Source organism: Megalops cyprinoides, chromosome 6 (assembly GCF_013368585.1).
Source record: "Megalops cyprinoides isolate fMegCyp1 chromosome 6, fMegCyp1.pri, whole genome shotgun sequence".
Classification (NCBI taxonomy): Eukaryota; Metazoa; Chordata; class Actinopteri; order Elopiformes; family Megalopidae; genus Megalops; species Megalops cyprinoides.
In genome coordinates, this window is record NC_050588.1 from 23,872,733 (window position 1) to 23,888,076 (window position 15,344).

General features: G+C 43.4%; 1 protein-coding gene across 13 annotated transcripts in view; it reads right to left on the minus strand.

The window, feature by feature from the left end:
• Window positions 1–737: 737 nt before the first annotated feature.
• magi1b (membrane associated guanylate kinase, WW and PDZ domain containing 1b) overlaps window positions 738–15,344 on the minus strand; it is a 133,865-nt gene continuing 119,258 nt past the window's right edge. For 8 of the 13 annotated variants that reach the window (XM_036530258.1, XM_036530255.1, XM_036530260.1 and 5 more), the window contains 9 exons: window positions 14,975–15,066; window positions 13,485–13,677; window positions 11,846–12,148; window positions 9,729–9,932; window positions 7,043–7,136; window positions 6,696–6,783; window positions 6,116–6,259; window positions 5,356–5,494; window positions 738–2,067 (listed from right to left, as the gene is read on the minus strand). In XM_036530258.1, the coding sequence (XP_036386151.1) occupies window positions 878–2,067; window positions 5,356–5,494; window positions 6,116–6,259; window positions 6,696–6,783; window positions 7,043–7,136; window positions 9,729–9,932; window positions 11,846–12,148; window positions 13,485–13,677; window positions 14,975–15,066 (2,447 nt within the window). In that variant the 3' untranslated portion in view covers window positions 738–877. Of the gene's footprint in view, window positions 2,068–3,856; window positions 3,946–5,355; window positions 5,495–6,115; window positions 6,260–6,695; window positions 6,784–7,042; window positions 7,137–9,728; window positions 9,933–11,845; window positions 12,149–13,484; window positions 13,678–14,974; window positions 15,067–15,344 lie in introns of all 13 variants that reach the window. The other 5 variants (XM_036530263.1, XM_036530261.1, XM_036530259.1 and 2 more) reach the window with 2 other exon arrangements.

Genomic DNA, 15,344 nt, shown 5'->3' on the forward strand with positions numbered 1-15,344 from the left:
ACTAACCATGCACCAGGAGGCATCAGTGGACAGCTGAGGCAGCTAAAGAAATAGGTAAAGAAATAAACTCTGCACTTACTAATGTGGTTATGAACACCCCTCCGTACACCCGCCACACACATGCACACGCACACGCACACATACACACACACACACACACACACACATGCACACACACACGCACACACACACATACACACACATTAGAATGCGCTCACCTCTGTGCAGACCATGTTTAAATAAATATTTAAACAAATGGTTAAGAGGATAATTTGAATATATTATTTTATTTTTTAGCATTACCATCATAGTTTTATTTTTTTTATTTTTCCCTTCATTCTTTAAAATGGTCACTTCTGAATGTACACATACTGCAAACTCTCAAAAATATACAAACAAATGCAGGCTTGTGCTATACTCTGGTCAAATGTCTAAAAAACAGTGGCACTGGGGGAAAAAAAAGACATCAAAAACTTTAAGACATGCACAGCATATATCTGAACACCAGTTACCGGTAGCTGTTTGGTGCATGTATGGTTTCTCTGGGGGGGAAAAAGGATAAGACAGGTATTAAAAAAGCCTGTCTTTTATCAAACAAAGATGTCATTTATGGTGTTGTTAGGCACATAATTGTTTTCATGTTGTTTTGTAAAATTTTGATAAATGCATTATGCTTAACAAAAAAGAAAAAAAGAAACAAACAACAACAAAATAAAAACAACCAAACCAAAAAAAAAAAAAAAAATCGTACTTCTGCTGATACACTGTCTGGGAACACAGGAATGTCAAATCAATAAGTTAGTATCCAGGGTCCATGTTTTTCCACATATGAAGGGCTATGTGTGGAGGAGAACTGCAGAGTAGCGGAGACATTCGATCAGATGCTGAGGTCATTGTGGCTTTCTTTGTAGGGCCTTCTCTTGGGCTCAGGGAACGGTTTGGAGCTGAGGCTGGAACTAGACTTCAACGTGTTGTAGTACTCCTTGATTCTGGGCGTGTCCACGTCCTCTCGTCTGGGGATTCTGTCGGGCGACAACTCTCTTGGCAGGCTAACGGCTTTGTAGCGTCTCTCGGGTGATCGGTCTCGTGCGAACCTCTCCTCCCTGTCGCTCCTCTCAGGCGACGCGTCCCCCAGCGTGTGATTGTTCTTGAAGGCTCTGTCGAGCGTCCTGCCCCTGGGCAGCGTCTCTTCCTTGTAGATGCGTTCGGCGCGCTCCGCTTCCCTCAGGCTCAGGAAGCTGTCCTCTGTGTAGGCTCGCTCAGGGATAGGCATGTCCTTCAGGAAGCTTTCAACCTTGGAGTTGTGTTCAGGGACTGGCAGCTCCTTCAGGAAGCTCTCCGGCTTGGGGACAGGCTCCGGGGCCGAGGGCTCCCTCAGGAAGCCCTCTTCCCTGCTCATTTTATCCGGCATCTTGTTCCGCGCTCTCTCGGGGGAGAGGTCCCGCCTCCAGTCCATGGACTTGGCTCTGCGCCTGTCGGGAGAGTAGTCCCGTTCCCGCTCCGGTGATCTGTACGGGTCTTTGTACCTGTCCAGGGAGCTCCTGCGGCGTGGGGACGCGTAGCGGTGGCGTCTCTCGGGGGAGCGGTCGTGCCTCCTCCCGTGTCTTCGGTCCAGGGTGTTCTCCGAGCTCCTGGCCCCACTCCGCCTCTTTTCTGGGGAGTGGTGCCGGCTCCGGTGGTGCGACTCGTGCTCCGCCCTCTTCCTGCCCGAGCTTTCCTCCCTTTTCTTGCTGTGTTTGGACGTGCCGCTTTCTTCCGACCTCCTCCCTCGCCGCCTGTGCGTGGTCTTCTTGTCGGGGGAGCGGTGTCGGGATTTGGAATGGTTGCCGTGGCTCCCGTGGTTGCTGCTGTGGTGGTGGTGGTGGTGGTGGTGGTTGGAGTGTCGGCCGTGTTCCCTTCTGTCCGCAGCCTCCTTCGTCCTCTTGTCCTCATTTTGTGATGGTTTGTGAAGATCTGGTGGATAACTGGACTCCGATGATGCATGTAATCGACTGTTTGGTGGCAGGGTTTTCACTTCCGAAACATTTTGTGTACCGGCGGCGGGACTGTAGCCGTCATTGCTGGCGTCTGCAACAATACATAAGGGGTTGTGGGTAAATGAAATTAAGATCTTTCGTAGAGTGGACAGTGCTTTCATCTTGCATGTTCAACAACCAAGCAGTCGACATTAGAAGCCAGATTTTGGGTTAACATCAGCAAACACGATTATGTAATATTTGGATTTAATGAAATTCAATGAAACAGCACTGTTGATGGTGAAATATTAGTATGTACGAGCCAAAAGCAATAATGCAAGAGGACTGGTGGAGCGGCCAAAGCTGCTAGCAGAAAACACTCTTGTATTGCAGTTACATAAAAGGCATCTAGGGTGTCCAGCCACAAGAAGGAAAAGTATATGGCTGAACATTCCAAGAGTTTACAAATCAGTCTGACTGATGATTTAACCTGTGCTTGAGAGGGCCATCTAAAAACTTACCCTGGGGTTAGTTTACACTATTTATTGACATCTTCCAGAAATGTCAAAATTCATTTCAGTCTTGAATTAGACATACATTTTATATTAACTGGGAGGTAGCCTATTGATATGCTTTAATTCAGCAAAGCCATAGGTGCCCTAACAACACAACCATTTGGCCTTTGTATTTAAATGAATTTATTAATAAAGATATTTTTCTTGACTCTGTGAATTGATGGGATTATCAGAGTTTGTGAAATGCATGACTTTTTAAAGCACTGATTAAGTTTGATGTTTGCATTTTGACAAGACTTCATGCACTTCCATGCACTTCACACTTGTGTGCTCATTTCAACAAAATCAAAATAATTTTGATGTGGTAGAGATTCTTAAATAATGCAATAAACACATTTTAAAACAATTTAGCAAGTATCACATTTTTTTCTCAAATTGTACACATCACAGTACTGCGAAATTATTGAAAAATGACTTTTAGAAATTCAAAAAAATGTAGTACTTGCGTAGATTTGTTAATCAAAGTCATGGACTAAATACTACATTTGTTAAACCGAATGAAATATATTTTATGTTTTAACAAGGATACTTTTCAGCATCCACGTGACTTAGCTTTTAATAAAACATATAATTTGCTTGTTCAGCGAAATTTCTAAAGGCAAATACGCATTGCGAAATGGAGATGTTGGGGTACAGGCGTTAATGCATGAGACCGAGTTGGAAGCAAAATTGCAGTCTGAAGCAAACTTGCAATGGCAAACGCTTACTGGATTTAACGTGACCTTGTATTCAGCCTCCCTCTTGTCTTGCACTACACATATTTCCAGTGGATTAAATGGAAGATAAAAGTGTCAGCTTATTCTAATGAAAGCATAACATTTAGAACATGCTTGCTTTCTGTTGCTTTCTATCGCTACAGCAATGACTACAGCAGTGGCGGGATCTACAGGATCTGCCATTACTGGATTAGGAAGCAGTTTAATGATAATGACTACAGAGCTGAAGAAACAGATTGGGGAGGTATGCACATATTATATATATACATATACATGTACATGTACGTATATATACATATATGAGGTGAGAAAGTTTGAGAAATTGAAGTAAATAAAGCCAGTAAACGACGTCCAATAACAACAAAAGCAGGTCAAAAAACTGGTAGGCTTTCGCATTTCAACAGTGGACACACCAGGCCCAGAGATCAAATGCGAGAAGCGAATGTATGAATCCATTTTGGCGGGACAGCGTGACGGCAGCTGGTAAAAAAAAGGAGGGGTTGCAGTGCATTCTGGGTGAATGGATTCATTTGCATGGAGCACAGCACAGGTGACAGGTGAGTCAGGCCACAGCACACAGATACCGAGGGGACGGATTTCAGCTACAAACCGTAGTTTGATTTTGGCCCATAAGGTAGAAACAGGGCTCCCCCAGCTTGTCATTTCTCATACATGCAGCGAGATGAGGAGCTATCATCGCTGAAGGAAGGTGGAAGAGACCAGCGAAAAAAAGGGAAGGAGAGAGAAAAAAAAAAAAAACAAAAACAGAAAAAAAGAGAAAAGCAGAAGGTTTAGATCCTCAACATAAGCAGAAGAAAGAAGAATTATCCTTTGGTTTTTCTTTTTTTATGGAAAAGGTGTTTATTTATTCATTTTCAAAGAGAAAGATTGTCCAGGAAACACCCCAACTTTGAGTGAAAATTTGCAAGTAACAGAGAGAGTCCTGGAACCCAACAAACAGCCCAGCAGCAAAGAGACAACCCCATAGACACACAGAGAGATGCACACACAACACTGCATCAACAATTTACATCACAGACACAATGAAATCACTGGCGGCTGTCAAATTGTGAAAAAGTACAAAATGGTATAAAAATATACAACCTGTTATATTGGTGTAGGAAAGACAAACAGTTCATAGTACATTCTTAGTCTAACGAAATTACATGGATGGAAACTACAAATGGTGACTACCCCAAAAAAAGAATGCATTTTGATAATCATGATAAGCAACAGAACAATACAATTGAAATGAAATTTCCATAAATATTATGGAAAAACGGACTCAGAAAAACAAAACATTTTTGATCTGTAAATATGACCATTTCATGCAACAATTCACATTGTTCTTTCTCAGGAAATGAAACGATTCATGGTTTCATAGGTAAAGCACAAATACTGGTAAATGATTTAACTTCGTAGTTAATAAATGAATGTGGAAATATGAGGTTACACCAGGGATTAGTTGAGTCTAAAGACTAGTTGTTATCTATGACAATTACAGTGGGTGAGAATAAACCCATGACTTGTGAGGATTGTGATCTTAAACTCTATAACAGACAGTATTATAAATTTTCCACTGAAACGGTATAAAGTATAAGGATGATCTTTATTCCATAATGTCTTTGACAAACCTTTAATTCAGTAGCTTACATTCACCTTCAATAAATATTATAAATATGTAAATTATGCCTCATTTACTAGCACACTTTATCAAACAGAATGCATTTCAGGGTTTACTGGTACGCATGAAATGCAATGCAAGTCAAGCCTTTCCAACTTAAAAATATAATTCAGCAAAGATTCTGAGGAGCAATAAAGTTTTATTCAATTTGAGAAACTTCAATCATGTTGCTTCCTTGTTCTGCTTTTTTTTTTTCTTTTTTCAGTGGACATGCCACTCCTCCTCCAGCCAGAGCTGGGCTCCTGCCCAGCTCCTCCTTATACTCTAGCCCAGCTTAGAAGCAAGCAGAAGACAAAAGAGAACGGGGAAGCCCAGAACCCAGATGGCAGGAAGCTAGAAGACCTGGTGCGCAGGAAGTGAAGTCACCGGAGCATGTCAGGGGGTGAAGGCGGGAGAGAAGGGAAAGTTTTCGTAGATTGACCCACCATATTCGGGCACGGAGCCGTCCCCTCGCTTGAGGACCAAGCGCACCCTCCGCCCACCGTTTTTAATCAGTTCGATGGCACGGGCGTGCTTCATGTTCTTGGTGCTCTCCCCGTTGATCTCCAGGATCTCATCTCCGACCTACGTTACGAGATGTGGGAGAGGGTAAGGGAGCAGGAAAACACATCTCACCACTGCACAGAGAATTCTTCTTAAATTCACAGTTATGTTCAAGAAGAAGGCGCCTGTTGCCAGTAATGTTGGTTTGTTCTGTGAGAGAAAGCGGAAATCTTTTTCCCCCCTAGTTCAAATCTGTCAGCGCTCTCTGCCAGGGGAATACCATCTCCACCGAAATGGGTCTCCTCTTGACACTTCTGTATGCTTCGCTGTACAGTGTTGCTATTAATATCTCATCTAACAAGCTCAACTCTGGGCGAGGATGGGAATGGTGACATTGAAAAGCACATGAACATACAGCAGCTACTGCACTGAAAGCACAAATATTGGAATGTCTCATTTACAGCCTAATATTATATTCAGACCTACAGACATGCAATTAACTGTACCGTCATCCTTATCTCTGAGTGGAGTAGCAAAACCTTTCCCGTTGTTTAACAGGCTTCAGGCTCAAGCACACCATACTGCACACAATCAGGCTCAAGCACACAAGCACAAAATACTGCTATCAATATGTAACTATATTAGAATTCTGCATTATTTTTTAAATTCATTTTTAAAATTATATATTAGAATCTGACATACCCGCATCTTGCCATTTCGGACAGCTGCCCCATCTTCCGCTAGCCTTAGGACGTACAGGTCCATGTTGTACTCACGTCCCCCTCGAAGACTGAAGCCAAAACCTTTATTGTCCCGTTCAAGATCAACTGAATAGAACTCTGCCTCCTGTGGAAACAAAAACACATACACAAAACAGTTAACAATAAAACAACTCACACAGTTAACACTGCCATTTTGTGAGGAACTTGTAGTTTTAGCACGAAGGACAGGTGCCACCTCCAGGAAAGTTACACATAATCGATACAGGGTTCAGTGCTCAGGACAAAATGAATAATTGATTTGTTAGGATTCGTTAGGATATTTTAGGCTGCGACTAGCCTGTAGGAACATCGCAAGGGCATTGCAACAACTGAGTCAAAATTAAGCTTTTTGGGCATTTTTGGTGACTTCAGATGTATTCCAAAAAACAAGGTGGTGAAGAGTGAAGGTGATTTACAAAGGACTGTCCTTCATGGTTGCTGAATAGTGGAACAGAGAACCATTAAACCAAGGTAGTGGCTGCCGGAGGTCACAGCACACAGGGGAGATGAGGGCTCTTTACCTGGGCTGGAACCTGTGTCGGAGCTGGTGGTGGAGGTGCTTGCGGGGCTTTGAATTCAAATGACTCCTGTTTTGGTTTTGTATTGTTCCTGAAAAAAGAACGCATATATACTCTCAAAAGTCATATTATTATAATTGTATTTAGCAGTCATGTATACATGTTCATACACTTCGATGTGCCTGCTTCAGTGATTCTGCAAGTGAGGAAATATTGCACTCTTAAGACATAATTTCAGAAGTGGGATTTTTATAAAGTAATTTATTCCATCTACAGAGCCTATATCATCAGGTTAGATTATCCACGTCCACAACACACATCCTTCCAAGTTAGACTGCCTGGGCCCCCACCTTGGCTCGGGTGCCGCTTGCTGTTGAGCTGTGTGTGTGGTCGTGATTGTAGCAATCTTCTCCGCATTGGTCAGCAGTGATGCATTGGAGGACTCTGCGGAAACAAGAGTGATTAGAATAACCAAGGCAGCAAGCAAAATCACAGCAGCTCTCTCACAGACTTCCTGTGGGCTTCCTCGCTTTCTAATCTTCACAATACAAAGAGTACACAGAAAATGACCAATCACAGAGCTCCAACCAGGGATATGCAAGAACATCTGGACTCATCATTCTGCTTGTTGAACTAAAGTGTATCTAACAGTGTGTCAAGCTTGGTTTGAACACTCTACAGGTCTCTCTCCTACTACAAATCCTGGTAAACTATTCCATATATTAATAACTCCACTTCAAAACATTTCCAAATGTTAGTGTGAAATTTTCCTTGAAATATTTTCAATTTATGTTTGCTTGGTCTGCTACTCAAACCTAAAATACATATTCACTTCTTGGAACCAGCTTGGAACCAGTCTTGATGCTCTTCCCTGTACCAAGAGCTTTCATGTCCTACTTATAATGCAGTGCCCAGGACTGGACTGTAACTGTGGTCTGACACTGGTATTGCACAATATTTATATAATCTCCTTTTTATTTGAACTCAGTAGTTCTATCACAGCATAGAGTGTAACCATTTTGATTGAAACATACTTATCAAGGTCATTTATCAAGGTCACATTCTCATCAACAACACAGCTGCACACTTTCCCTTCAATCCACACTATTCTCTTACACACAGACACTATTCTCTCCTCTAAAATCAAAAATCTATTCAATCCAGAGCTAAACCTATTGTCTACTCCCCCTGCAGTCAGATACTGCTGTCTATTCACCACTTAAAACCAAAGCCCAAAGGTTTTAGACATTCCCTGGATCCTGCTGGCTAATCACTGCTCCTCCAAACAGCCTGTTCGATTCCAGCCCACTGGACAGAGACTGTGGTCACATCATGGACAACCATGATGTGATGATCCAAATACAGTTTTTCTGATGCCAGCTGCAGCATAGGGTGTGCATTCACTCATTCCACTTCGGTGGGAATGGCTGCATGTTTTTGGTCCAGAAAATATCCCAAGCAAAAATTAATGCGCTGGACCATTTCCAGCCCCTGCAATATGTTGACATATAAGAATTCACACAAGACAAGAGTTGCTGTCACCACCTCAGCCATTACAGTGGTACGCTGGATGCTACACAGTCCTGGCAGTGTCCCCTGGCATGTTCCTCTACAACACAGCAGCCGCAAAGGTGTCCTGATTAGACTGCATTACACCACAGGCCAGGATGATGCATTCCGCATCATTCACTGTAATTCAGCATGGATCGAGAATCCATCCAGAAAGCCTGTGCAGCAGCCTGACTCATTAATTCCTCATTTGCCTGGTTCTCTGACAAGCTTGACTTCCTCTGTGAAAGCCTCAAACCGTGTGGCTTTGGATTAAACACCATTTCAATAAAACAAACAATTCACATTTCTATCGAAACCACTACAGTCCAATTTTGTCTTCGTGTATGTTTATTCGTCCAAAACAAAAGAAAATAAGCTACTTTTCATCTAATTTTTTAAAAACAAACTGCCATGGTTTATTTAACACATAGCTTAACATGGTTGTGCTCTTTGTTTTTTTCTCCGTTTTTTTTTTTCCTTCCCCCATCTTAATTAAGCAGCGTTTGAGAGCCCCTCCAGAGAGATCTCCCAGAGCTGAATACCAAGCATTCACCCGAACTTTGAACGCTTCATACAGCCAGACAAGCTTTGACAGGCGGCCATGTTACTCATTGTGAGAGTTTGCCCTGAATAAAAGGCATCTTCGGAAACAAATTAGAATTGACTGTGGGCAGCTAGCAAATTGTGTGCCCTCTAAATGGTCCCATACTTAAACCCTTTGCAGGCCAAACTCTCTCTGTTCAACCCTAACTGTCTGCGCTACTTTACTGTAGTATTACTACACCTTTTTTCCTTATTTACCTATATTACCAGCAGAGATCACATTCTGCTTTTTCCCTGTTTGTACATACTGTATGTGTAACATTGTCCCCAAAATAAAAACCTATGAAAATTTGCTCAGTCAGTTGAAAGGGATTACTGCTGAGCTCTTACAACCCTCGTTTACAAAGAAGGTTATCTGCATATCAAATATTGAAAGTGACTAATCAATACAATTGATTAATTAATGATTCACCAAACACAAAAGGGCAAACAGTGGCAAATCAGAACACATTAATTAAAAAAAATTGTTGGAGCTGAAATACATCATTGCTCTGCACAGGGCAAGTTGCTGACACTAATAATCCTATTTATGCTTTGTAAAATGGCCATGTACAGTGCAGACATCTTGCTTTTTCTCACTGTAGAAAAATCACCAAACACTTCTCATACACACTATATTCATGCACATATCTGTGAATCTCTTAAACAGCAAATGACTTACAACACTTCCTCCAAACCACTTGTAATGCCAAGAAATTGCTTCTTCTGTGAAGCAAGTTTGTGAAGTAAGCCAAAATATTAACCTCCTTAATTTTTGCATCTACTGTTGAGAGCCTGAGAATCATCTCTCTGGAGAAGCACCTAAACAGGAGTGGTGTGCTACAGAACAGACTTTACCGGCGCATGATCAACGAGTTCCCAACTTAACGGAGTGACCCTCACCATCTCCAGGAATGATCCTCAGCGTGACAGTGTTCCCAGCCTCCTTGATCAGGTTGACGATGTCCGAGTGAGACTTGTTAGTGATGGAGCAGCCGTTGACGGCCAAGATGCGGTCGCCGACCTTCAGCTTGCCGCAGCGGTCAGCTGGGCTCCCCTCGATGATGCGACCTATTTTGTGGGGCATGGCCACACATGCGTTTCCAGCTTTGGCATCACCATTGTTTTTGTGGTTGTGACATTGAGAAATTAAGATTTGTGTTTTTTGGGGGGGTTTTTTTGGGGGGTGGGGGGGAACAAAAGGTGGAAGGGGGCAGGAGAAGAAAGAGGAAAGAGAAGGTTAAGGGTTAATCCACCAAGCCACCAAGCAGAACTGCCCACAGACTATTCCTCACAGACCTGCCGCCTCGCAGTTGGAAAACGCTGGCCAAGAACATGACAGCCGGTTACATCTACACGCAGGGGGTGGGTGACAGAGCTGTGCTGAATCTGTAGAAATTCTGTACCCTGTCAACCTGCATGTTCCCTCAGATATGCATTTGAGTAATAGCACTTCTTTTCGTTAAAACTCAGTGGGTCGGACGGGTTTTGCGCCACTATACACCCTGCTTCATGACCACTGATGCCTAAAATGGCACAGGCTAATTTGTTTTTCCCCTTGGGACGTGAATCGATTGCCAGCTCTTCAACCTTGGGAGCTTTGATGGTGGGATAACTGAATTTTTTGGTCCCTGCGACAGCTCCTAAAGGATGGATTTACAAAGCATCCTCCTAATGAGAACACTGCATCACCCATGCCATGAATATGCTGACACCGGCAGCGCCGAAACATGTGTGCACAAGTAACTGTGGGTGCTCTTTATTTATGCTGCTTGTCTGAACAAGCCCCCAGGCCTTTTCCTACCACATTTATATTTATAGCAGTACCTACAGTCTCAGTATCTTTGGTTAATCATTACTGAGAACCTTCACTTCACAGCCAGATTTCAGTTCTTTCATAATTCCCAGACTGAATGTTCCTTTGCCTTCATCACTTGGTCTAAATGAGATCTGTAAAATGATGTTTGCAAGCACGAAATTGCAGAACTACGACACGAAACAGCCAGCACCTGAGCTGTGGTGTGTTTGTGTAGGAGAGGTATTCGCTGAAAGGGCAGCAGGCTGACAGGAGGCTGAAAGCTGCGGCTCGCCCGCCTTGAAGGAGACGCCATTCAAATCAAGAATCCTCTCATATCTCTTTTCTGAGCACGGATGATCGATTGGCTGTCCCCGAGCGGAGCAATCGAAAAACTAAATGTCCTTGCCAGCGTTTTCCCACTTTGCATTTGAGGGGGAATTTTACTTTTCTTGAGCACCCGTCTGCGATTAAGGGGAAGCAGCGAGTCCAAATACGGCAGCACCCCCACAGGCACGCAGTGTAGCGACGTCCCAGAGCTGGACAGACGGAGGCCCCAGACAGTGAGAGGGAAGGAGTGGCCCCTCCCCCCACAGCTTTGAGGGGGTGAGGGGGTAGGTTCAGAGCACACTGCACAGCAGCAGGCAGACACAGTGCATGCAGAGGGACACAGGGAGCGCAGGGAAGCGCATTAAGGTGTCACACCACTTCATTCTTGGAAGCCAGAAGAAGAAAATTCCTGATTCACGCGTCCTTGCTTGTGTCAATCCCTGCTGCTCCCTTTTAAACAGTGTGACCAATAGAACTGAATGCACTATGCTGCTACTGCTTGTGGAGTGTAATTAGCAGATTTATCTGCGGTGATTATCATGTAAAAACGGCCTGAACATCACCAGAAAACCTAATATAAATATTATACAACAAAATAAATCATTGTCTGCTTTGTGGAGTCCACATATACTAAAACAAACACATCGCATATTTTGCAAAAATGGTGGTATCATCACTTATTTTTTACTTTTTTATTGTTATTTAAAATAGAGAGATCACAGTGTTAGGCAGGTGTAATATGTGTCTAGTGAATGAATCTAGTTGAATTTTAGAATTACCAAAGAAGTAATCCGTTTTCATGACACGGCCTAGTGGCCTCTGACAGATTGTACAGTGTGTGTCCTAAATGTGTGCGCATGTCTGTGAGGTCACAACAAGGGGGGGGGGGGCATACCAAAGGTGGTCCCGGCCTCGGGGCGGGAGACGGAGGACACGATGACGAAGCCGAAGCCCTCATTCTCGCCGCGGCGGATCTCCACGTCGTAGGGCTGCACGGCGGTGCTGACCACGGCGCTCCCGCTGCCGCCGCCGCCGCCACTGCCGATGCCGCTGGTGCTGCCGCTGCCCGAGCTCACCGTGTTCAGCGAGTTCTGGCTGCCCTGCGGCGTGCGCTTCTCCTCCGTCAGGGACGGCGCCTGGTTGCTGCTGTGGTGGGACGAGGCCGGGGACGGCGGCACGTCGCCGTCGCCCTTGGACACTGAGGAAGAAGGTGTGGGGGAGGGGCACATCAGAGAAAGAACTGTGAGGCTGTTGAACTTATGACTGTTGTAACACTTACTTAATCATACTGTTGCCGGACTGTGGCAGAAAGATGCGCAGATGAGTTCTGACATTTTCTGCATGTACTGCTCATGCGGCCTTACCACATACACTTACATAGCTTTTTAAGTCGCTCTGGATGAGATGACTGCATTGACTAATCTCAGACAATTTGGGAGCATGTCAGCACATAGTGCTCCTACCTTTTTGCATCTGTTCATTTCACATGCAATAAAAGGAAACATTTTGTGATCATAAGCAAATTAGTACGTCCATAAAATTATTATAACACTCATTTCACAGATACATTAGCATATTAGTATACTAATTAGTATATTAATCGTTCAGGATAAGACATGCATGTAATGTAATGTAATGTATTACATTCATACAGCTTGTGCAAGAATATACATGCCTTCAGGGAACAGGCAGCACAAACACAATCACTGGGACTCTACTGAGCTTTGATCCACAGGTTTCTATCATAACACTGTAGTTAGGAGCAGTACCAAATTATGTCCATCAGACAAGAAGAAGGATGGATAACAACTCGCATCAGCAAGGTACTGAATTCAACATTCTTAATTAGACCGAGACATTTTTTCCTCAAATTGGTCCTTACAATTGACAGTTTTTCCATCTGTGTTGAGAACATGGTATAGCTTTTAAATCCAAGAGAGCAGAACAGAACAGTTACAGTTCTGGCCACTTTGATTCATACCCTCAGATTCCTTCCACCTCTCCATTGCCCATGTGTGGACCTGCTCATCAACACCCGACCTTGAAAGGCTCAGCCGCTCTCAATCACATTTATGGCAGCTATTTATATTCCTGAAGGGCAAACTTACTCTCCAGTCTTTTAACAACTCTGTCAAAGGTTGCTACACCAGCCCAGTGTTTTTTTCTAAAATGGATACAAATGACCCTGCCGCAAGATATCACAAGAGAAATTTGAACGATTAATATTACAATGTACGCAATGGTTTTGTGGTAAAGTAAAGAGCTCTGGTGCAGTCTCTGATTCATGCTGGAGCTCTAGTAGGGGTGAATACTTGAATACCTCATGTTTCTGTGGGTCAGACTTACTAAATCGCCCCGTGCGAAGACAGCATTAGTAGAGAACCTTAGCCCATCAACTCAACCCAAATGGCTAAACTGCTAAAAATGACACATACATGTAAAATGACATTATTAAAGGACCAGGAGAGCCACAGTCAAACATAGTGAGTGCACCCCGCTTCGCAATCCAGTCAGCCTGGCGCTGTCTCTCTTACCTCCGTATCCGGTCTTGCGGCGGACGGTCAGGTTGACATGACCCTGCTTGGCCGCCTGCTGCATGAGCTGCACCACCAGCTGATGGGACTTCCCCACCACGGCTGTCCCATCCACACATATGAGCTCGTCCCCAGACCGCAGCCGCCCATCTTCGTCAGCTGCCCCATACTTCACGATGTGACCAATGTAAATCTGAACGACGGCACAGAAAGGACCGTTTTTGACTGGAGGGGGTACGGAGTTTTGGGGGAGCTTTTTTCCGCCACCAGCAATGAAGTGTTAAAGCAACACATACAGTTGAATGTGCTGTTCAAGCCTGTCTTCCTCTCGCTCCCCATCTCCTTCATCTTTTCCAACAAATTAAAACCCAAGGGGATGGTTATTTTCTTTCTTCAAGAGCTACACAAATCAACTTGAAAGAACAAACAACTTTCATAGGGGAAACTGGTGGTTGAAGTGACAGAGGATTTTCTTTGTCTCTTTCATAATTTAATGTTTAAAAAAGCTGGCAGGATCCATGTGAGCATGCACTGCATTGCATTGCATTGTATTGCTAGTTCAACCACACAGACACTGCAAGTACTTGCGATGTAAGTGTGGATCCCTAACCTATGTTTATCCTCAAGTGACATTCAACAGGGATGGAGGACACAGCTCTATTGATTGAGTGCACGCTGCTCTACACAGATATAATGCTGTCAAGAAAGCGCGGAAACGTTTGAAGCTAGCGCTTCAATTCAATAACTGTTGGAACTCTGAGATACTGCCGATTGAGTGCAGTCCAGCTGTGAAGACCACCTCCTACTTATATTGATGGGTTCAGTTCTGAGAAACGTATTTTTGACCACCAGTTTTCCCCAGCATTCTGTGAGAGTGTTTCAAAATCTGTCAGGCCTAGTTTCTTGTTTGCCATAATCAGCATCTTTTCACTTTGACCTAATCAGATTTTTTTCAAATGTAAAATTTAGTTTTGAAATAATACCATAAAAAACACTAAACAATACAATAAAGGTCTGTGACTTCAAGCAGAGGCATTGCTAGGATCTTGAAACATTTGGGACTTAGCCCAGCCCAGAAATCTTTATATTTTTGCCCAATAATTGCATCATTTGCGTTTTTGATCAACAATGTATTATTTTCAAGGACTTTATGCATGATCAGAATGACAGATGAATTGATCCGGGGCTATTTTTTTGTTATTCTTATTTTTGTAAAAAAAAAGAAAAAAAAAAAAAAATATATATATATATATATATATATATTTATTTATTTATTTTTTTTTTTTTTTTTTTTTTGAGATCCAGGGCTATTCATAAAACATTCAGGGCTGTAGCCTCGGATGCCCAGGTCTAACAACACCACTGACTTCAAGTATTATCTTTGTAGAGTCCCTTCATGGAAAGATTGTGTCAGTGTGTCTCAGTTTTACAGATACAGATCTAGTGGTAATCAGCAGGTGTGGAGAACGTCCGGCCCAGTCTGTACTCACTGGCTCTCCGGGCTCATTTCCTCCAAGTATTCGGAATCCAAAGCCAGTGTCCTTTCTCCACAGGAAGATGTCCTGTTCTTGATAATCGGGCACTGAAAGAAAGATCCCATGGCCGTAATCAATACATTTGTCCTGTCAGACATTTTGTACTCGTACATACGACTGTGTCTCATGCTTTTGTTTTTATTTTACATGCGGCAGCAGCTGGAACAGGCTGCAAGGGGGGGTTGTGACATCATCATCTCCTTTATGGATGCACCTGCGGCTCTTCTAATTACCCCGATGCTCTGTGTTCACGCTATGCTAATATAACCCTCATCCTAACCAACCCCTCTCCTCTGTGCCCAGCTCTGCCTCAGTATTGGAGCAG